This window comes from Maylandia zebra, linkage group LG11 (genome assembly GCF_041146795.1).
Source record: "Maylandia zebra isolate NMK-2024a linkage group LG11, Mzebra_GT3a, whole genome shotgun sequence".
Classification (NCBI taxonomy): Eukaryota; Metazoa; Chordata; class Actinopteri; order Cichliformes; family Cichlidae; genus Maylandia; species Maylandia zebra.
In genome coordinates, this window is record NC_135177.1 from 16,992,146 (window position 1) to 17,016,056 (window position 23,911).

General features: G+C 39.5%; 1 protein-coding gene across 1 annotated transcript in view; it reads right to left on the reverse strand.

Moving 5' to 3' along the window:
- The window catches only part of LOC105941351 (neuroendocrine convertase 1-like), a 137,425-nt gene that overhangs the window by 79,957 nt on the left and 33,557 nt on the right, over positions 1-23,911 (reverse strand). Inside the window, exons 5-6 of the mRNA XM_024804235.2 lie at positions 11,479-11,582; positions 6,300-6,402 (exon numbers count right to left, since the gene is read on the reverse strand). Of these exons, the coding sequence (XP_024660003.1) occupies positions 6,300-6,402; positions 11,479-11,582 (207 nt within the window). The remainder of the gene's footprint in view (positions 1-6,299; positions 6,403-11,478; positions 11,583-23,911) is intronic.

Here is a 23,911-nt window from a genome sequence, read left to right on the forward strand (position 1 = left end):
GCTAGGAACGGCCCAGTGATGGACTTGGTGGGGTGATGGTGGTTAGGAGGAGAGCTTAGCATAGCACTTTTGTAACACACTATCCTACTGCTATAACACATACTGTACAGCACAGGCTTATACTGACAGCAGCGCTCTGAGATATAGTTAACTTTGATCATATTTATTGTAACATTTGTGGCTTTATAGTAGCTAAGTAACTAAAGATAACAATGTTAGCTCATAGCATTAAACTGGATGTTTTTGACTTTTACTATTAAGTCTTTATAGTTCTGAATATTCCTTTTTACATGTATAAAGGTGTCTAAGGAAAGGTTTTAAGGCCCACCAAAACTATGGCAAAAGCCCTATTTATATTTTAGATTATGAAAAATGGTCTACAGCACACAAAATTCAAAGCATATTCAATTGCACAGTTCAGTGACCTACTGTATGTCAGTAGATTGCAGATTGCAGTCAACTGAATTCTGCTTTGTTACCTTTCCCGATCCAAGCACGTGATCTTCGCTACATTGGCCACTGTAGGCCAAACTTATCCACGCATTTATTACATCCAGATTGGACTACTGTAACTCCCTCTACTCGGGCCTCCAACACTCCTCTCTTTGCCGGCTCCAGTTAATTCAAAATGCAGCTGCGCGTCTTTTAACAGGTACGAGAATTCATGAACACATAACTCCAATTTTAGCCAAATTACATTGGCTCCCTGTTAAATATCGTATAGATTTTAAAATTCTTTTGTTCACTTTTAATATTTTGAATAATTTAGCGCCCAGTTATCTTTCTGATTTACTCCATTCATACAATCCCAACAGAGCACTTAGATCGTCCAACCACAGGCTCCTAGCACAACCTAGGACTCGAATGAAGTCGAGAGGCGACCGGGCCTTTGCATCCGTGGCACCCAGACTCTGGAATAACCTCCCAGTTCATATTCGCACTGCCGAGTCTATCCAGTCTTTTAAATGACGTCTTAAAACGTATTTTTTTACTTTGGCTTTTGATTCTGTCTAGTTGGCTGTTTTAGCTTGTTGCGTTGTTACCTATTGTTTGTTGTCCTCTTTTATTGTTTGTTTTAACTGTCTCATGTTTTTATTGACTGTGAAGCACTGTGGTCAACACTGTTGTTTTAATATGTTCTATATAAATAAATTTTGATTTGATTTGATTTGATTTGAAACTACTGTGGCCGCCGCTCATCTGTAGTGAGTGTAGGCTGTTAGTCTGCTGTTTGTAAGGTTAATTGTTGAGGATATCCCAAACTTTTCTATCAGTTAGCTGCTGTTTTTGCTGCTGTTAGCTGCTGTTAGCCACAGTTAGTGAAAGTTTTTTTGAAGTCTCCAGCCACATAAATAAAAACTGATTATGTGGAACAGCGATGTCCATTTCTACTACTATAGTCAAAAACTAACATCCAGTCCTTTAAGTGACCTCAAAAAGTACTTGTTGTACCTTTGAGTAATATATAACATGAACAGACAGCAATTCAATAGTACTCACACTGTGTGACTTTACAATGTCAATCAGACACAAAACACAGCCCTGCCTCTTAGAATGGCTACGTAAGCCTTCATAATCAGCCATAAAATCTTTTATCACACCTCCTACATCACCTGATAAATACATACAGAATGACAACCTAATTAAAGCTCTGCATCTATATGAAGCTTGCATTAACTCCTCGGGGTACAATTTTTTGCGGTGGAACTATAAATTTCTACCTTTATCTTACAGCAGTTTCTTCTGAAAACATGAAAAAGAAGAAGAAATCACACAACGTCTCCATCCGCTCCAGAGGGCAGTTATGCTCAAATTAATGTTTACAGAAGAAGAAAGTATACTCAAAAGGTTTTCTTTTCTTTCTATGCTCTTCACACATCAATGTGGCAAGAAACAGTCCTATATTCAGTCTTCTTTTTCGTTGTTTTCTTTCTTCCCCCATTCATTCATTCATTGCTCTATCTCCATCTCCTAGTCTAACTTGTGTCCTGTGTCTCCTTGTGTACCAATGACATGTAATGACAATGGCGTAAGCACCGATCGATAGGAGTCTGCTTTTGGACTCCTTGACCACGGGGGACAGAGGCCAGCGTTGATAGCTGGGTGACAGGGACATTGTAGTAGAGTGGCGGGACAAGGTGGGTGGGGGGTGGATGTAATTTCTCTGATGAATCTTCATCCTTATCCCACTCACCGGTCATAATGCGTTGATGACAGGCTAATGAGCGCTGCTTATGTTGAAGTGCACACTCTGTGACAGCTGTCTTTTATTCCTGCTATAAAAGTGTCCAAGAGCCTCATTTCTCAAACTATAAAGCCCTGTTTATGTGAACTTTGAGGACATGTCCATACAAACCAGATAGCTAGTGTTTACCAGAGATGTATACTTACACCTTTAGTCTATAAAAAAGGAAAAATATCCCACCTATTTTACACTGTTGTGCATGTACAACCTGTATGTTTATGTACATATGGTCAACTCATCCATCTGAAGTTTCCAGTAGCTTTAATGTAGAGTACTGTTGTAGACACATGTAGTAAGGAAGTGATAAACATGAACAACATGGCAAACAACGGGTCTAAAATGTTGATCTCTGTAGAATGAAAAGTTGTCTCATGCTGATGTTAAACTGCTCACAGTATGGTAGTTTGATAGTTGTTTTTTTAAGATCCGTTGTATAATATCAAAACTTTCAAAACAGTTTTGGGTTTTTTTGTATTAAAACCAGAGAAAACAAACTGTTTTATCCAATCTCTTCAGAACTTGTTTGGGGACAAAAATAACTACATTAAATGTTGATGAGAAAATGACTCTTCTTCTCATATGATTTATTAGGTTGGGAAATATTTTTCTAATGAGTTTATGATATTGATTGCTATTTTCAACTCTTCTTCAATAAAGCATCATATTCCTGCTGTGAATGGTGGTCTCATTTAGAGTCAAATAAGCATTAAGTCATAGTAGGATTTAGAATTTGACTACCTTTTGATTGGCATATCACTACTGCATGGTATCCAGCACTACTGTACCTAAAGTAACTGGGATTGGTGTTAAACATGTGGCACAGTTTTCCAACAAAATTTTCCCAGAGCAAGTGATTTTCAACATAGCATTTCTAAAAATATTAGTTTTCTTTAGAAAGCATGAATTCTTTCTATTTGCACGAAAGAACAGAATTATTTCAGCAAAAAAACAAATAAAAAAAAACAACTACCACAGTCAGTGTTATTAGCCCCTCGAGAAACGGACCTTTTTGTTGAGCTCTGACACAAACCACTGCTGTGCAATGATGTTCTTTTACTCTGTTATACTCAAAGCTTGTGAAATCAAGTTAAAACTGAGGGATATCTTCCAATTTATACACAGAATAAAAATGCCGAAAACAGAAGACATTCGTTTAGAGGAAAAGAATTGTTGATGCTCACAAAGCAGGAGATGGATATACAAAGTTATCACAGCATTTCCAAGTTTCAAGAACTGGAGTGAGATGTATCATCAAGAAATTCAGAAAAAGCCACACAGTACGGAAGCAAAATACTTCAAAGACTCTGTAAAGCAAACTAGTGAGAGATGTGTCTAAAGACCCCAGAACAACAGCCAAGACTGAAGTACGCTAAGGGCAACCTGGAGAAGGATTATGCTTACTGGAAGTGCGTCCTTTGGTCGGATGAGACAAAACTAGTGCTCTTTGGACACAAACCAGACATGTTGCTTTTATTTGGAGAAAGAAGGAAGAGACACACAACTCAAAGAACATTGTTCACAGTGAAACATGGTGGTGGGTGTATTATGCTGTAGGGATGCTCCTGGAACTGGGAATCTCATCAGGGTGGAAGGAACCACCAACAAGGATGCATGAAGATTTGAAAAGAAAACTGAGTCTGGATGGTTGCTTTGTCTTCCAACATGACAAATGTTTGAAGACTTAACATATGTCACTTCTGGTAAAGAACTACCTCCAGAGGACCAAGTGAAAATTATTGACTGACCTCCTCAAACCCCTGACTTGAATCCCAATGAAAATCTGTTAGTTGAACTGAAGATCAAAGTTTATGACAGAAGACCATTCAAATCTGAAAGAAGGGTTTTCAAAGAAAAATAAACTTAGGATGTTTGGAAAAGTGTGTAAAGAATTCCTTGCTCTGTCTAACAGCACTTGGGAAATATACATATATATTTTTTTTTTTTAAGTTTCATAGGGGGAGCTAATAGTTCTCTCCTCATCTGTAAGTAGTATTTGATTCAAGGCTGTTTAACTAATTCCACCATGAATAACGGATGCTTCTTGCTAACCACGTGAGGCAGTGTAAGCATTAGCTGATGAGCACAACCTCTCTTCTCAGCATCAGTTAAGTACTTTGAAATTAATAATAGGTAAATGTTACATAGGTTCACAATCCTGCATTGTACAATACAGTCACAACCTTGTAGGTCACTTTGCATCTTCACAGATTCAATGTGTTGCACTCAAAGGTGTGCATACACAAAGTTGAGAAATAAGGGTCTTTATTATTTTATAGCTTTTCAACAATCACCCACTGTTCATGAAGCTATAAAAGCAAGTTGATGAAACTATAACTAATGCTGCCATGCACAGAGAACAGTAAAGGGTATAGTCCATGCAAACAAAGGGAAGCATATGAATGAAGGTGGCACTATGAATGTGATTCAACAGTTTTAGAAAACAAGTCTCAGATTGCCAATTACATCTAAAACAGAAGGACTGAACTGAAGGATGGCTATGGAGGAGGAGCACAGTGGAGGAGGGGGTGGTAGGGTGCTTTCACTCAAAGAAAATAATTTATTTCATTGTGATATTAAAATCAATGACATCGATTGAAAGGTGGCTAAAGGTGAGCGTGTACATGATCCTTTAGCTGTGAGAGGCAAAATGTCCAAAAGGGAGGGAAAGAAAGAGAGATGAGGAAAAGGAGGAGTAGAAGAAGAAGAAGAAAAAAAGGTGGCCAAAGGAAAAAGTCACCTCCTAGTTAACAAAGAGGGGAAAGGGAAGAGGAAAAGAGGAAAAAAGAAAGAAGGAAGAGAGAGAGAGGGTGGGAGGGAGAAAGGAAAAGGAGCGGGGCTCTTGCCCAGTGGAATCAATACAGAGAGGTGGAGCAGAGTACAATAGCCTCAGAGGAGAGGAGATTCAGTGGTGCAGGTCTAATACTCTCTGTCTCACACACACACACACACACACACACACACACACACACACACACACACACACACACACACACACACACACACACACACTCGCCCCACTCTGAATCCTTTTTGCTCTTGCTTTCTCTTGACATTTCCCTCTATATCCTTCCTCTATTTAATTTCTTTCTCCTTCTCTCTCGCTTTCTTGCTCATTCTGTAGCCACCCTCCACCTCGTGCCACCCATACCCAAACATACACACACAGACACAGTCTGTATGCAGAAGGATGCAGAAGAGAGAGAAGGCCTTCTATCCAAAGAGGCTAACCACAACACAAGCTTTTTTTCTCCTGAAACCAGACACTGAAGTCAAAAACTGACACTCCTGCATGCATGCATGCATGCATACCAGCGAATCAACACACACAGATATATTGTTTCTTAAAACCCAGTCACTTTCACACACAGAGGGCAGAGTCAGAGGCACTTGAATGCAAAAAAGAAGAAGAAAAAAAAAGGTGAAGACTTCAACACACACATACAAAACAGCACACACAACTACTCCAGCTCTATCAGCACTTGAGACTAGTGAGGCTTCAATTAGTTCTTGATGAATGAGCCCATAAGATGCCGCTCTCTCATTTCCCTTGTTGCCAGATATCCAAGCAATCAGAGAGAAATGAATTCTCATTGTGGCATGACTGAGACGAAGATGACGGTGGTAGGGCGGTGGTAGTGGTGGTAGCGGCTTGGGGGAGGAGGGCACTAACATAAATCATTCACCCTCTCCGCTCAGAGCCAGAGCTGAGCTTTGTCACACCAAACCTGACAAGCTTTTGCCGATTTAACATCTTTTGTTTTTTTGTTTTTTTTAGTGCACACTGCACACATCTTGTCAAAGTATTGCACAGAATTGTTGCATTATGCAAGTTTCTAATTGAAATATATTTTTTCAAAAATGTAAGTTTGTTTCTGGTATAATTGTGTAAAGCAAAGGCAATGCATACTCAACTGAGATAAAAGCGTTAAGAGGGTAAATACTGCAAAAGAAAAAGTGCCTTAGTTTTTAGATGTTGACTGCCAGCAAATGCAGATTTTATATATTTTATTTATAACGTGTGTGAACATGTTTGTTGCAGTAAAGTTAGACTCACCATCATCAATGATGCTGACCACGACTCCATGTCCAGTAACGTTGTTCCTCCAAACCGGCATCAAATTCAGGTCAGTCGCATCAGTGTACTCACCCTGTGCAAACTATACACACACAGACACATATATACACAATATTATTAAAATGTTAGCATCACAAAAAAAGTATAATTTCCTTTTTTCTACTTTTTTCCAAGTCTACTTGGTGGCACGCTGATATCCTCACAGAGCCTTGGTCAGTATATTTACTAGCGGACACAGTAAATATACTGTAACAATGACATAAATCAGATATCAACTGCTTTCTGTTTTTGTTCACTGCAAAAAACAGTCAGTGTGCAATAGGCTCTTAACACTGCAGGTAAAAAAAATAATAGAGACAGTGTTAGATTCTTGTCCACTGCAATCCACTGTGCCGCGGCACATAGGTGTGCCTTGAGAAATGGTCAGGTGTGCCGTGGATGATGATCTGGTTTCACCTGGTTAGTACTCTAAGCGATCGGCGTGAGTAACGTGCAGAACAATTACATTCTCTTCCACTAGAGGGCAGTACAACTACCTGCTCTAATTAAATGGGTTGCCAACTGCCATTAAAAACAGAAGAAGACGAAGAAGAAATTACAGAATAGTCATGCTGTGAGACAATGCAGCACGTAATAGCAACAGATAAATATTTGAAAAGAAAAAGTAGTCAATCTGACCTGGGTCCTGGAGAAAATTCCCACCCAGGTGAAGGCCCTAGCATGAGAAGTGGTCAGAAGAAAGCACAAAAGGTATAATGGGGAGAAACCGAGCCAATTCTACTATACCTGATGTGCAGGGAAAAATTATCAATATGCTTTTTGTGAGTTTTTTGTTTGGTGGTGTGCCGTGTGATTTTTCTAATGTGAAATATGTTCCGTGGCTCCGAAAGGTTGGGAAACACTGGTCCTACTGGATGGATGAATGGTCAAAACTTCACTGTGCATTATTATTATTACTGTACTGTATATGAATATATTACCCTCTGAATTTTTGCTACATGTGCATTAATGGAAATGTTTACTTCAGTCGCTGGGTTATGTTAACTTGTGAGGAAACATGTGCACATCCAGTGATACTTTCAGAAACCATATGTACGTTCAAAGTGCCCATAAGAAGCCCGGGGAGTTCATGGACGAGTCACATAGACAGGTCTTTCATCCTTTCACTTCAAACCACACAATCCACCCACACGCACACAAATCCACACACTGCTGTGCAGAAATCCCACCAACGTGAGGCACGAGAACCATCTTGGCAGCTCCCATGAGTCCTAATGGCCCCACACACTACACAGACACATTCCCTTGATAGCTTTAAGTGAAGCTTCAGTCTTGCATCTTCATGCAAACACATTCTCACAGGAGCACAAACCATAAAGGTAGTGCCAAAAGGTAGCGCGCAAGCTGTCTCACCAAAAATGTCAGCAGCTTCCCAAACATCCCCTGCCCACACACACAAAGCCAATCTGATATTCAAAGTGAGTTTTTCAAGAGGCTTCAACTCGGTTGTTGTTATCATGATGAAGAGAGAGAGGGAGAGAACGAGGGGGAGAAGAACACACAATGGAAAAAATGGTTACGAGGTGGTGGCAGTGGGTGGTGGTAGTTGTGGTAGGCAGGACTTGTTTGTGTGTGTCTGTGTGTTTGTGTGTGTGTGTGTGCTTTCATATGTGTGTGTTTTGGGGGCTGCATCTGGGGAGCAGCAGTGCTTTGTTGTTGTTGTGTGAATAAAGCTGATGAATGGAGGCAGCTAGCAGGCTAACGTCCACCATAGCACGAGGTTGTGTGTGCGTTGCCCAGGGGAAAACGCACACACAACCAAAGGTACACCAAAATAAACTCACACACACACCTTTGTGAACTTGGATATAAGCCCACAGAGAGGCATTTTGAACACTGATTCACCCCACGCAGTCGTAGAGTGATCACCAACAACATACACACACACACACACGCGCAGAATCATGATCATTCTCTGAAGCACTGAAATATACTAATCATGTGTTTCTCTAGTAAATGAACATTCTGGCACACACAAGCACAAATGCACACATGATCAAAGACATATACCCTTGGAGTTTTGGAAAGTTCATGCAACAAGAGAAAACAACAGTGGCACTTTTTCTATGCAGAAGACACACATGTAAACAGAGTGATAACATAACAATCTCTGGCTTCCCTGCCTTTATCGCAGCTGCCCCTCAGTGAAAACATACACACACTCTCTCTCATATAAACACACAGTAGGCACGCTCAAGATGCTGCGTGGATTTCAGAGGCTTTGAATGAGCTCCTCAGGAGGGGCTTGACTCAGTCTAACAAAAAGGGTACAATAGGCTCCACTTGCCTTGTGTGTGTACAGGTGGGTATAGCCCATCAGGTACAGCTTTTAGCGAACATACATGCCCGACTAGCACACACACACACACAAACATATATTTGTCTGGTCCTGGCAGGCTACCAACCCTGAGCAGATTACTGACCCTCAATCAATATCTACGTCCACCAGAGGCTGATTAAACACAACAGAACGAAAGCAGGAGAGCAGGGCTACTGAGCAGAAGAGAGAGGGAGGGCCAGACAGAGAGAGCAATGTCCTCAACGTTAAAGACGCCTTTCATTTTTCTTGATTAATGAGTGATTGATAATTATGTTCTATTTCTCAGTTCATGCAATCATTCCATAAAGTTAACGTTAATCCGCTTAGTGTCATACTGCATGCTCCAGCACATGAATCATACTGCGCTGCATAAACAATCTTGTCAATAACCTTCTTAAATCGAGAGAGGTGACTATGTGCAACAAAATCGTGCTTATAAGAAAAGAAACCGTCAGATTTTTTTTCCCCTCACTAGTGCTTCATATGCCCCCATCATCTCTCCTGACTTCCTCTGTTTCTGTCTTCACCTCCCTCCACCCCCATCCTGACTTTCACCCCTTCATCTTGCCCTGAGAGCTGAGGTGTCAATCATTCTGTTGCCGGTTGCTCTGGTGAATCTCTGACCCCGCCCCTCCTCCTCCTCGCGCTGCCAGATTACGCCCTCGTATGTCAGTCAAGAACGTCTGCCCTGACGATTGGACGAGCCCTGGTTGCCCTGTATTAGTAATAAACCAGACACTAATACAGGCTGTTGAATTGTTGACTACACTTTGGTAAGAGTAAAAGAATTATTAAGACCTATCAAGGAATTTATAAAGCATAAGTTACATAATGTAACCAGTTGTGTAAATGCAAACATAATCTAAAGAAAAAAAACAGGGACAGGGTTTCTCAATAAGCAGCTTTCCTATTCAGCTGTTTACTGAGCTTTAATATACTTTTTGGTATCAACCGAATGTGTCAGGAAAGGTACTCAAGGCTGTTAAGCGCATACGTTTCTGAAATAAACTGAAACTTGTGTGCTTAAACACATTTAAAAAAAATTAATAACAGCTTACGAAGAGTCATAGACATAACTGTGACAATATAATGACCAGTGTTGGTTTTTTCCCCTCAGAAAAGATTCATTCAACAAACATTTCTAAAGACAGTTCCAGAACTTTGTGTCTTAAAGTTACAGTGTCTAAAATGTTCAATGCTAGATGTCAGTAGACTGCAGATATCAATTAACTGAGGCTTTCTCGCCCCTCCCAATTCAAGTACATAAGTCTAGCTACTTTGGCTGCTGTAGGAAAAACATGTTTTAGTCAGGTCAGAAAGATCAAAAATATGAAATTTAGACTGTACCCCATAACAACCATGGCCAGCCGGCGTGTTTCTGCTATGTTTGAACCAGATTCGCTCTGGAGTTTTTCCCCATGTGTTAAAGTCCACTGTTTACCTCAGCTGTCAATGCCGGGCGAGAAACCTCCACCTTTATTTACTCCAGGAGTGGGGGAACTCCAGGCCTCAAGGGCCGGTGTAATGCAGGTTTTAGACGTGTCCTTGATCCAACACAGCTGATTTAAATGGCTAAATGACATCCTCAACATGTCTTGAAGTTCTCCAGAGGTCTGGTAACAAACTAATCATGTGATTCAGGTGTGTTGACCCAAGGTGAGATTTAAAACCTGCAGGACACCGGCCCTCAGGGCCTGGCGTTCCCCACCCCTGATTTACTTTGTAAGGGGCTGTAAAACGTTGTGGACGGACTCTAATATACAGCTCACTGAGTCAGAGAAGCTCACTTCTAAATGATGACAGCCATACTGAGGTGCGTTATTGAACATATGCTGAGCAGTCGGCAAGCGCTACTGTTTTTCGCGCTGTTAGCTACTCTTAGCCTCTTAGCCTACTGTTAACACAAGAAATATTGTTGGACTCTGACACTTAGCAAATTAGCTCTCATACTATGTAAGAATGTAATCAAATCAGCAGGAATGTGGGATTCTCTTGAACCTTAACATTAGCTGGTTTAATGTGAGCTTATAAACAGCTGTTGTTGTTGTTTAGCCGGCTCTTGTCTGGTGTACAGAGACAGGAAGGTCATCTAATGTAGCTGACAATAACTAACTGCAACAATATTGGGAATAAATAAGTATATTTATGCACATTACAGTTTCGGAGACGAGGCTTGAGATAAGGAGGAAGAGGATGATATCATGCAAACTCTAAAATTAACTTGAAATTCTGATTGAGATGCTAATCTGTGAATTTTGACTACTTGAAATATTTTATAATAAAAGGCTATAGATGCAGCTATTAAATAATTTGTACGTTATTAAAAAATAAGATATTTTATCAAAAAATATTCCTTTTTATACCCAAGCATCCTGTCACTTTGCTCCTTTTGGTCTTCTCAAACATAGTGTACAAGTATCGTCCAAACAGGATGAACAAGACTCTGCAGAATGGATGAGCATGTCTTGTTGTTGCAGCCCAGTTGTGTGTCAGTGTTGCTCCGAGCCTCATCAATCCCTGACATCTGTCTCAGTTCAACATGGACAACCCCCTTCACCTCCTCTCTCGCTCGCTCTTTCCTCCTCCACAATCCCCCCCATCTCTCTATCGTCCGTCTCACTCTCCAGTCACACATGAAAGCCTGCCTGACTTATGCCTGTCAGAGGAACATCCTTCAACATGAAGATGAGAAAAGTCGGGGTGGGGCTTCCAGATAAGACCAATGAACACATACAAACACACACTACTACACATACACTTACACATAAATACACCCACCAGTTCCCACTGCATGGGCCAGAGAGGGTCATTGAAGGTGAGGGACTGGTCACTCTTATTCTCTTCGGGCTGCTTGTCAGTTTCAGACTCTTTCCTGTGGGGACCTGCAAGCACACACAAATATCATGTATAAACGTGTGCATGTAGTCTTTCTTTCCTTGTCCTGAACTCTGATTTCAGGACATCCCTGGTTCCCAACCAATGGCGCAAGGCCTCCCAGATCTCCTTTTTCTCCGCTGAGGTGGAATTCTACTGGCAGATTACCATATCATTAGCATATTATTAGCATCTCATTGCTGCAGAACAGCTTGGCTCGCTGTCTGCAGAAGAGCCATCAGCCCATCAAGGCCTGCACCTTTCCTTCCCTACATTTAATGTTACACCGACTGCCACTCGTTTTCACCCATGCACAACCCTCTCTCTCAGTGCTCTCTACTATCTTCTCGCTATCAGTTTGTTTGATAATTTCTTGAACTGCCAAATTAATTGATATCACACTAGCCTTTTCTGGAAGTGACTGTAATGAAACATCCCACACAAGTATAAATATATCTCAAGTATTAGGATTAATAGGAGATCATTTGGTTCCAAACCAATTTAAATTTTCTTGCACGACTCTCTCCAGTGTAGCATTGCTATGAAACAAATAATAATTACAGTTGCTTTACCTTAATAGACTCTGATTAGGAATTGTGTTTTACCGCATGTAAAACACAAATTTAAAATCTGCCTCTGGACACATGACCCAGTATGCAGAGTGTTGTCAGTAAAGCTAACTTATAACAGTAGAGAACCACAAGTATAGTATTGTTAGAGAGATTCTTCCAAGTCTTTCAGTTAAAAAAATACTTTTTTTCATATAAAGTAATGTGAATGTAGTTGAATACCACAATTAAAGACAATTAACAATACGCTAATGTATATCTGGACCTTTGGGAGACGAATGTGTCCCATTCTCGTTGTTCAAGAGTCCTGGGTCTCCTTTGTCATATTTATCATTTCATTGTGCATCAAATGTGTTCAACTGATGAAAGATCTGGACTGCAGACAGGCCAATTCAGTACCCGGACTCTTCTAATATGAAGCCATACAATAGATGCATGATTTAGTTGAGCATTTCTGGTTGAAATATATGCAGCATTCCATAAAAAGATGTTTGTATGGGACTCTATGTCACTTAAAATCTGTATATATATTTCAGTGCTGATGCTTCCTTTCCAGATGTGCAAGCTGCCTTTTCCATAGGCAATAAAGTACCCCCATGCCACCAGAGATGCTGGCTTTTCAACTGAGCACTGACAACAAGCCAGATGGTCCAATTCCTCTTAAGTCCTGAGGATGTGGCATCTATGCTTTCCAAAAAGAATTCCATACTTCGATTTGTCTGACAGAACAGTTTTTATTTTATTTTAAATGAGCTTTGGTCCAGAGACGACAGCAGTGTTTCTGGATTATGTTCAAGTATGACTTCTTCTCAGCATGATAAAGCTTTAACCTGCACTTGTGGATGGCACAACACACTCTGTTCATAGACAGTTATTTTTGGAAGTATTCGTGAGCTCATGCAGGGTTTTTTCATGTCAGTCATGCCTGTTTTTAAATGTAGTGTTGCCTGAGGACCAGAACAACACAGACATTCATTACTGATTTTCAGAAATGGGGTTGTATTTTTATTAAACATTAATAAAATACGAAATTTTAATTCACCATGACAAATTTTCTTGATCACTTTGCTTTACTGTTTAACTTCAAGTATCGACATGTGTTTAAGTAAATATGCAAGGACAGTATAGGACAAATACATGAATGTAAATCAAATCCAACACAATTAAAAAAGAAAGAAATGTTAAAATATAATTTTTACATACATTCTCTGGGATTTTAGATCACTTTAGGAAGTAAAATGATTAAACTGTGTAAAATAAAACTGCTCAAGGTTGCCTTGTCCCTTGCAGATGGTGTGGTATGATTCTCTGATTTTATTGTTAATATTATATACTGTAAATAATGAGATATTCAAAGTCTTAGCAATATTACATTGAGAAAAATTATTTTGAAGTTGTTTCACAATTTCTAGACACATTTGTTTTGCAGACTGAAGAACCTCTTCCCATCTTTACCTCTGAGAAACGCTGCCTCTCTAAGATGGTCTTTTTATATAGCTATATTTATATAGCTAGCAATCACCCACTGATGCTCTTATGGCAGTTTTTCAGCTCAGGTCAGTATCTATTCATCTTCAGGGATGATATGGTTGAGTACAAATTCACTGAATTCAGAGTATATGAGGACATGCGTCCATATAGTCTGAATTCAAAGAGTTATAACACTAAGATAGCGGTATACTGGAAGCCAAACAGCTGACAGCATTATAGTGCCAGGATTTTAAATGACACAGTACTGGATTTAACAGACTACATATATATATATATATATATATATATATATATATATATATATATATATATATATATATATATTAGGGGTGCAACGATATTCGTATCGATATTGAACCGTTCGATACAGTGCTTTCGGTTCGGTACGCATATGTATCGAACAATACAACATTTGTAATTTATTTTATCAATTTTCCTTCTGACGATGCTGTCTGTGTTGAGCGCTCAGTGAATCTGTGTTCGACTACTCCGCCTAGGCTGCACTGTCGAGCACAGATCCACTGAGCGCTCAACACAGACAGCATAGTCAGAAGGAAGAGCGCAGGGCAAGCTAGCGAGACAGAAGTTAAGCTCTACTTGCAACAGGCAAATTGAACCTCATTCAGATCTGGCGTTTGGAATTATTTTGGTTTTCATGTGACGTATGACCCTGAAGGTAAGCGAGTCATGGACTAAAGTAAAACAGTATGTTGGATGTGCCATGCAATGCTCAATTACATTGGTGTGAACTAGTGTGTTAGCGCAGTTAGCTCGTTAACGTGTTGGCCGTCTAGCCCCATGCACGGAGCGATCGGCGGTAGCTCGTTAACGGAGATTTGCCGTGTTGTGGCGTTAAGGTCATTTCAACGAGATTAACCTGAAAGCACTAGTGGGAACACAACGAATATGACTGCACATTTACGCCGACATCATCCTAGTGCAAAGACAAGTGGAAGCAGACAAAAAAAAGCAAGCATGCTACTAACTTTAGCCGAGTCATTTAGACAGCTGTTAGCACATGATTCTCCTTATGCTGCTGAGAATATAGCCCAGAAGAAGCGGATAGTATAGCTTTTATTTTGGAAAGAGACATTTCTCTGTAATAAACTCTCTTTTCCAAAGATGAGTGATTCCTCAATCAGATACAGGGCTTGCAATATCGCTAGCCCGACGTCCTGGAGCTAGCGATTTTTTTCAGTCGGGCTACCAAAATCTTTCTCTTCCCTGCCCGTCGGGCTATTGTAGGAAAAATATATGTCAATGCTTTTGCATTCTTTCAGAAATGTAGCTGGGTAATTATGTCATTGGCATCGGTGAGCCACTGTCAATATGTGACATATTGAAGTCGCGTTTGAATTTGCGCTTGTTTTTTTGCTTTCACTTTGCAATCGTGCGAACTGTGTATAGAGAGCGACAGCACTGATCTGTGAGTGATGATAATTTGTGCACCAATTCCTCTGACATCGTCTTATTAATCGTTAGCTTACTATGCAAACATGACAAGTGAAATCTCCCGCAGCAAGCTTAAACATGTGAGAGGTTGATCGCGCAGAGAATCGCTGAGCTTATGTGAGTGAGCGTGTAAAAGCATTTCAGTTCTGCTGAGCCAAATAAGACAGGTCAGGGTGAAGAAGTGACAGCCAAAGAAAAGCTTACCACAAAACGGAGAAGTTATGACAAATCAGACTATAAGGCAAAAAGAAAGTGCAGCTTTATGGTTTCATGGACAAAAGAATTTCTGTGGCTGCGATATGATGAGATAAATAACCAGGGCTGCACATAAGTGGTCCGCAGGTGCGCATTCGCTGTCAAAATAAAAAACACGCACAAGGGTTAGGGTTAAATTTAAAAACTGTACTTTTGAGTTAAAATATATATTTATAATTTTAATAAATGACAAATTAAAAATGCATGAACATTTTTTTGTATCGAAAAAATATCGAACCGTGACACCAAAGTATCGAACCGAACCGAACTGTGAATTTTGTGTATCGTTGCACCCCTAATAAATAAATATATATATATACATACACACACATATATATATACATACACACACATATATATATATACATACACACACATATATATATATACATACACACACATATATATATATACATACACATATATATATATACACACACATATACATATATATATATATACATATATACATATATATATAGATATATATATATATATATATATATACATATATATACATATACATATATATATACATACATATATATACATATACATATATATATACATACATATATATACATATACATATATATATATATATATATATATATATATATATATACATATATATATATATATATATATATATATATATACATATATACATATATATATATATATATATATATATATATATACATATATATATATATATATATATATACATATATATATATATATATATATATACATATATATATATATACACATATATATATACACATATATATGAACAAAATCACAGCAGTACATTCACGCTGTGCCAGGAACAAACTCTGACCACCGGCCATACGAGTCCTCTGTCTTTGCCCTCGTCCATGGCGGAGTTTGGAGTCTGACTGTTTGAGGCTGTGGACAGGTGTCTTTTATACAGATGATGAGTTCAAACAGGTGCCATTCATACAGGCAACGAGTGGGGGACAGAAAAGCTTCTTAAAGAAGACGTTACAGGTCTGTGAGAGCCAGAGATTTTCCTTGTTTGAGGTGACCAAATACTTATTGTCAACCCTAATTTACGAATAAATTCTTTACAAATCCTACCATGTGGATTCATGGATTTTTTTTTCACATTCTGCCTCTCACAGTTGAAGTGTACCTCTGGTGCAAATTACTGACCTCTGTCATCATTTTAAGTGGGGGAACTTGCACAATCGGTGGCTGACTAAATACTTTTTTGCCCCACTGTATATACACACACACTACTGCCATCAAATCCAGCCGCCCACATAACAGTGAATACCTGCAAATTAAATAGAATATTATCCTCCAAAATATTTTCTCCACCATCTATGCTCAGATCTATGTGGACTGAAGAGGTTGTACACCGGTTGTGTATACTTGTAGAAGACAAATATGAACCTCTTCTTCAGCGCACGATGCAGCTGGAACATGACCAGAGGACCCTGAAATTCTTTAATGTTTAAATTTTCATTATACAGTCATTTGAAAAAATAATTACATCCCACTGAAACGGCAGGCTTTTTGGAAGTATTTGGACAAGCAAACATTTGATCCACTTTGAAACAGTGCCCACAGATAAGGAGATAATCAAAAGAAAAATATCAAAAGATGCAATTTTCTTCTGTGAAAAGAGTATGCCCACCCTTCGCTTCAGAAGCTAGTATGTCGACCTTTTAACAGAAAAATAAAAAAAAATCTTGTAGGCGTTTTGCTCAATTACCCACCAGTCTTTGACAACGGCTTGCTAAAATTTTTTGACCCTTCTTCCATGCAAAATTCCTTCAGTTGCGAGATGTTTGAGTGCTTTCTTACATGTACTGCCAGTTTCAAATCCCACAACATTTTGATGGGATTTTTCCTGGGGTTTTTTTTTCAATAAAAATTGTTTTTTCTTTTCTAACAATGTCTTGGTGGAATTGTTTGTTTAGGATAATCCTGCTGAGAGGTCCACTTCCAGTTCACCTTTCAGACAAATAACCATATATTATCTTTCAGCTCTTTGGTATGATGCTGAATTCATGGCCGAATCACTGACCCCAAGTTGTGCAAGAAAACCACACCAAAGCATGACATTTCCACACAGTTCATATGAGTTTCTTCTCCTCAAAAGCCACCTTTGGTCTGATCCAAACATGTCAACTTTTGTTGTGGCCAAACAACTACTTTTGATTTGTCTGTCCAGTGGACATTTTTCCAAAAGCCCTGGTCTTTACCTTTACAGTCACTGGCAAACTGCTGTGCACTATTAAACATTGTGAGGCCAAATTAGTATAATCTCTTTCTGACAATACAAATATACATTTTCCCAACAACATTTGGCAGTTATGGGCAGATTCTGTCATGAGACTTCTTTTAGCAGCGCAGCTCCTGTGATGAATCTGCTGGGGTAGCCGGTCCCAAAAAAATCAAATTGGCAGTCAAGTTGAATCTTTCTCAGTTATAGATGAAGTTCTACTTTTTCTGCTTCTTCTGGCTGCTCCCTTGAGTGGTTGTCACAGCAGATAATCTTTCTCCACCTCACCCTATCGCTAGCATCCTCCAATGTCACACCAGCCCCCACATGTCCCGCTTCACTACATCCTTCCTGCACACGTACCATCTCAACTTTGCCGCTCTAACTTTATCTCTAAAATGCTCGACCTGAGGTGTCTTTCTGATGTACTCATCTTAATCTTATTACTCCTCACAAAAACCTTGGTATCTTCAGATCTGCCACCTCCACCTCGGCCTCCTGCCTGTTCGTCAAAGCAGCTCTCTGCAATTTCTCTTCAGATCTTGATGGTTCACCACACTTCGATAACAATTGGAACACCAGACGCTGGATGTGAGAGGTTGAAATAACACATGTTCCACCTGTCTCTCCCCAAGGAGGCTCTAATCATTGGCACCTAATCAGGACCTGATTCTAACATTATCAGTCTGACAGTGTTGGTAATATTGGGATACACTTCCTCTCTTTCATGCTTCTGATTTGTTCTTATTGATTTATTTCTTAAAAAATATTTGACAGTGGCTAGCGTAGTGGCTTACACATTTGCCTAATTAGCGAAAGATCCCAAGTTTGTTTCTGTGAAGGGACACAGTTCCCTTTGGGGTTTTGTCAGGAAGGGAATGTTGTGTGGAAATCTCCTTTACTGACAAATCTGTTGTCAGTAAAGGAGCAGTTGAATATAGTTATATTTTATAATGACATCTAATATGTAACAACACAACTTCTTATCTTTTAGTCTTCAAATGGTTTGTGTTTGCTTGTCCAAATATGTCAAACAGGTTATCTGCAGGTTAAATATATCACGTGTAGTAAGGTCCATATTTTTGAGACATTTTGCTTCTGGACACCAATACAGTGGATTTAAATCAAACAGTCAAGATGTGACTGAAGCTTTAATTGTACTGTATTAAATGTTTAGGAATTACACACATTTGTGCATGTAGAGCCAGTAGAGACTCAAAGGTTATTGGACAATTAACTGATACATGTTTCATGATTAGGCCTGTTCCCTTCTTATTCCATGGCAACTTAAGCTGACAAAAGATCGGAAGTTGATTCCAGTAGTTCGATGTCCATTTCGTAACTGTTCACTAGAACTCTCAATATGAAGTTATGAAGAAATGTCAGTGCAAGTTAAGGGAGCCATCCTGAGACTGGAATATCAAAATAAACCTCTCAGAGAGATAGCAAAACTTATGTAGTAGCTAAAACAACAATTTGGTAAACATTCTTCATAAAAAAGAAGAAAAAAAAAAACGACCCGACTCAGCAATACCAAAAGGCCTGAAAGACAACTAAAGTGTAAAATAAGTGAGATATTCCCATGATTAAGATAAACACCTTCACAACACCCAACCTAGTCAAGAACACTGTCAAGGAGGCAGCAGTATCATTGTTCAAGTCTACAATCAAGATATACCTTAATGAATGGTAATACAGAGAATTTACAACAAAGTGCAAACCACTGGTTACACTCAAGAACATAAAGAAAGGCCAGATTAGACTTCGTCAAAAAAACCTCTAATAAACTGTTCTGACAAATAGGCTTGAGGAAGAGAAACCAAGATTAACTTGTGTCAGAATGATGGGAAGAGGAAAGTATAGAGGAGGAGAGAAACAGTTTTGTGATCCAAAGCATACCACACCATCTGTCAAACATGCCCATACCATATATATGGTTACTGAAGGCAAAACTCAAGGCTTTCTTTCTGTCTTTCTTTTCTGACCATCTTTTACATTTTTCCACTATGAATTGTTAACAAAGGAAACCCTGATTACTTTCCTAGTTTCAAATGCTGTATAGAAAATTTATTGTACCAAATCATAAATTCAGTTTACTATTACCATTTGTATTCTGTGCTTGAATAGAGTTTAGGATGCCATAATGAGGCTTTTCCACCCTGCCAAGTAACAAGCATGTTACTTGGCAGGGTGGAATGCTCGTATTTGAGATATTTAATACTGGCACACTTTAATGAACATTGGCAGCTCGAATTCAAAAATACTTGCAAAAACATTGTACTTGAAAAGTTCACATCGGCCAAAGAGTGCATTCTCTTTCTTTATTTCTTTATTCTTTATGTACATAAACACACAGCTGCGATGTTGATCCACCGTATCACGGCTTTTTTATCTCCGTTGTACATTTTCTATCATTTGTCAGAGCGGAAGCTAAGCGGATGATAATACACAAGAACAGACAAGAAAGACTGAGAGCACTGCAGCAGGACGTGAGCCAGCACATTCTTCTGCAAACACAGCCACCAATTCCCATCACACACACACACACACACACACACACACACACAAGCTCATTTTAATATCTTAGTGAGGACATCTCATTGACATAATGCTTTCACTAGCCGCTTACCCAAACGCTAACCATCAAAAGTGAATTCCTAACCCCCAGCCTAATCCTAAACCTAACGTAATTGTAACCCTAACACTAAAACCACATTTTGAGCCTCAAAACTTGTGAGAATGGGCATTTTGTCCCCATAAGTGACCATTGGTCCCCACTAGTAGTAGCATGCCAGTTTTCTGTCCTCACAAAGATGTCTAAACATGCACACACACACAGACACACAGTCATCAGTGGTTTACTGTAGTAAAGCTTACAGTGATCTATTCAAACACAGTAAAACACCTGCAAAAGACACATAGATATTTAATATACCTATGATCAAAAGTATTACTAAACTGTACTACTAAAAATGTTTGTAATTCTGTCTCCCTCTCTCTCTCCCCTATTCACATACATATATACTGGAATTACTAAAATGTGTAATATCTATATACATACATACATACATATATATATACATATATATATATATATATATACATACATACATACATACGTATGTGTATGTATGTATGTATGTATATATATATATACATACATACATACATACATACATACATACATACATACATATATATATATATATATATATATATATATATATATATATATATATATATATAAAAAACACCCAGCACGCCCCTGCGGGCGGTTTATCCTTCAAGCTCGGGTCCTCTACCAGAGGCCTGGGAGCTTGAGGGTCCTGCGCAGTATCTTAGCTGTTCCCAGGACTGCGCTCTTCTGGACAGAGATCTCCGATGTTGTTCCCGGGATCTGCTGGAGCCACTCGCCTAGCTTGGGAGTCACCGCACCTAGTGCTCCGATTACCACGGGGACCACCGTTACCTTCACCCTCCACATCCTCTCGAGCTCTTCTCTGAGCCCTTGGTATTTCTCCAGCTTCTCGTGTTCCTTCTTCCTGATATTGCTGTCATTCGGAACCGCTACATCGATCACTACGGCTGTCTTCTTCTGTTTGTCTACCACCACTATGTCCGGTTGGTTAGCCACCACCATTTTGTCCGTCTGTATCTGGAAGTCCCACAGGATCTTAGCTCGGTCATTCTCCACCACCCTTGGGGGCATCTCCCATTTTGACCTCGGGACTTCCAGGTTATACTCCGCACAGATGTTCCTGTACACTATGCCGGCCACTTGGTTATGGCGTTCCATGTATGCCTTGCCTGCTAGCATCTTGCACCCTGCTGTTATGTGCTGGATTGTCTCTGGGGCATCTTTACACAGCCTGCACCTGGGGTCTTGCCTGGTGTGATAGACCCCAGCCTCTATGGATCTTGTGCTCAGAGCTTGTTCTTGTGCTGCCATGATTAGTGCCTCTGTGCTGTCTTTCAGTCCAGCTTTGTCCAGCCACTGGTAGGATTTCTGGATATCAGCCACCTCCTCTATCTGCCGGTGGTACATACCGTGCAGGGCCCTGTCCTTCCATGATAGTTCCTCGTCTACCTCCTCTTTCTTGGGTTTCTGCTGCCTGAGGTATTCACTGAGCACTCGGTCAGTTGGGGCCATCTTCCCAATGTATTCTTGGATGTTCGTTGTCTCATCCTGGACTGTGGTGCTGACACTCACCAGTCCCCGGCCCCCTTCCTTCCGCTTAGCGTACAGCCTCAGGGTGCTGGACTTGGGGTGAAACCCTCCATGCATGGTAAGGAGCTTTCTTGTCTTTATGTCAGTGGCTTCTATCTCCTCCTTTGGCCAGCCTATTACCCCAGCAGGGTACCTGATCAGCAGGGTACCTGATATATATATATATATATATATATATATATATATATATATATATATATATATATATATATATATATATATATATATATATATATATATATATATATATAGGCAGGGCATACATGGAACGCCATATCCAAATGGTCGGCATAGTGTACAGAAACATCTGTGCCGAATACGGCCTGGAAGTCCCGAGGTCAAAATGGGAGACGCCCCCTAGGGTGGTGGAGAATGACCGAGCTAAGATCCTGTAGGACTTCCAGATACAGACGGACAAAATGGTGGTGGCTAACCAACCGGACACAGTGGTGGTAGACAAACAGAAGAAGACGGCCGTAGTGATCGATGTAGCAACATCAGAAAGAAGGAACACGAGAAGCTTGAGAAATACCAAGGGCTCAGAGAAGAGCTCGAGAAAATGTGGAGGGTGAAGGTAACTGTGGTAATCGGAGTACTAGGTGCAATGACTCCCAAACTAGGCAAGTGGCTCCAGAAGATCCCGGGAACAACATCGGAGATCTGTCCACAAGAGTGCAGTCCTAGGAACAGCTAAGATACTGCGCAGGACCCTCAAACTCCCAGGCCTCTGGTAGAAGACCCGAGCCAGTATGTGGCTATTTCACACCATTAAATATTTATTATCCTTATTTTTGTTTCTGCTGTTTTTATGCCTGGGCTTTTAAACTAGTTGTGGGTTCTTGTTTTTGTGCTTTTTTGGGTTTTCTTTTTCTTATAACAGATGTTTCCTGCTTGGTTTCTTTATGTTGCTATTATCAGGTTTTAGTTTCGGAATCTAGTTCCTGTTTGTGGTTTTGTTTATATGTAATTCCTTGAGTTTCAATCTCTGTGTTAAGTGTTCCTGTTTAATTTTGGTCATCTTTTGTGTTTTGTGTTTAATTTAACTTCTGTTGTCTCATCAGCTCTGATTGTAGCTGTGTTGCCTTTGGTTTCCACTCTACCCCGAGTGGTTGTATTTAACCCCTCTGTTTGCATCTATTCTTTGTTGTGCTGTATTGTTGTTGTCCCTGTGTGCTGTCTGCCAGCTGATGGATCTTGTTGACTTTTTGGAATTTGCTATCAGCCTAAATAAAGGTTTGCTTTTTGTTTACATCCATCTACATGTACAGCCTGCTTTTGGGTCATCACTTCTGCAAAACATGACAATAGATAATTAAACTTAAAAACTGTGGCTCAGTAAAGTATCAGCACAATAATGTTTTCTTTTGGCATGTCTCTTTCTGTCTTCTTTCTCATTTTGCTAAACATTAGACTCAATCATTCGATTGCTGCATTTCACTTCAGTGCGGCATACTCATTTTTTATGTACTCTCTAAGGACCTGTAACTGAGAAACCCTTCTTAGTATCAAGGTAAAATTTGGCAGACTTTTTTGAATTCATTACACCAAACTTAGCTGATTCAGATAGACTCAGGCACTCACTCATGTTTCGTGGAATAATAAGAATGTATTTTGAAAAAATTGAATACATACTACTTTACCCACTCGGACTTTATTTTTGTGATATCTGCACAAATCCAGCATTGTATTTTCAAGCCAAAATCCTGCAAACACACACAAAATTGTTTTTTTTTGCTAAATACGAATGCTGCAGCTGTTAAATTAACTAACATTTTGCATTAGCTACTTTTCCCATTACCCATTTTTACAGGTAAAAATGTCTCAAAAGACAATGAAGAAGTTCAAAAAAGGAATAAATAAACATGTAAAGGCTTAATGCCACTTTTACCACATTTTCAGCTGATATCCATCCACTGATGTCTGCAGAATGAACATTACCTTGGGCCAGATAACCCACCATGATTGGTCTCACTAGCTTAGGCTACATTAGTTTTGCCTCATAACAAGGAAACAAAGCCAGGAGTCTCATTCCTTCTTGTCTTCTTTCTCTTCTCACCCTCTGGGTTTGTGTGCATATGAGCATTA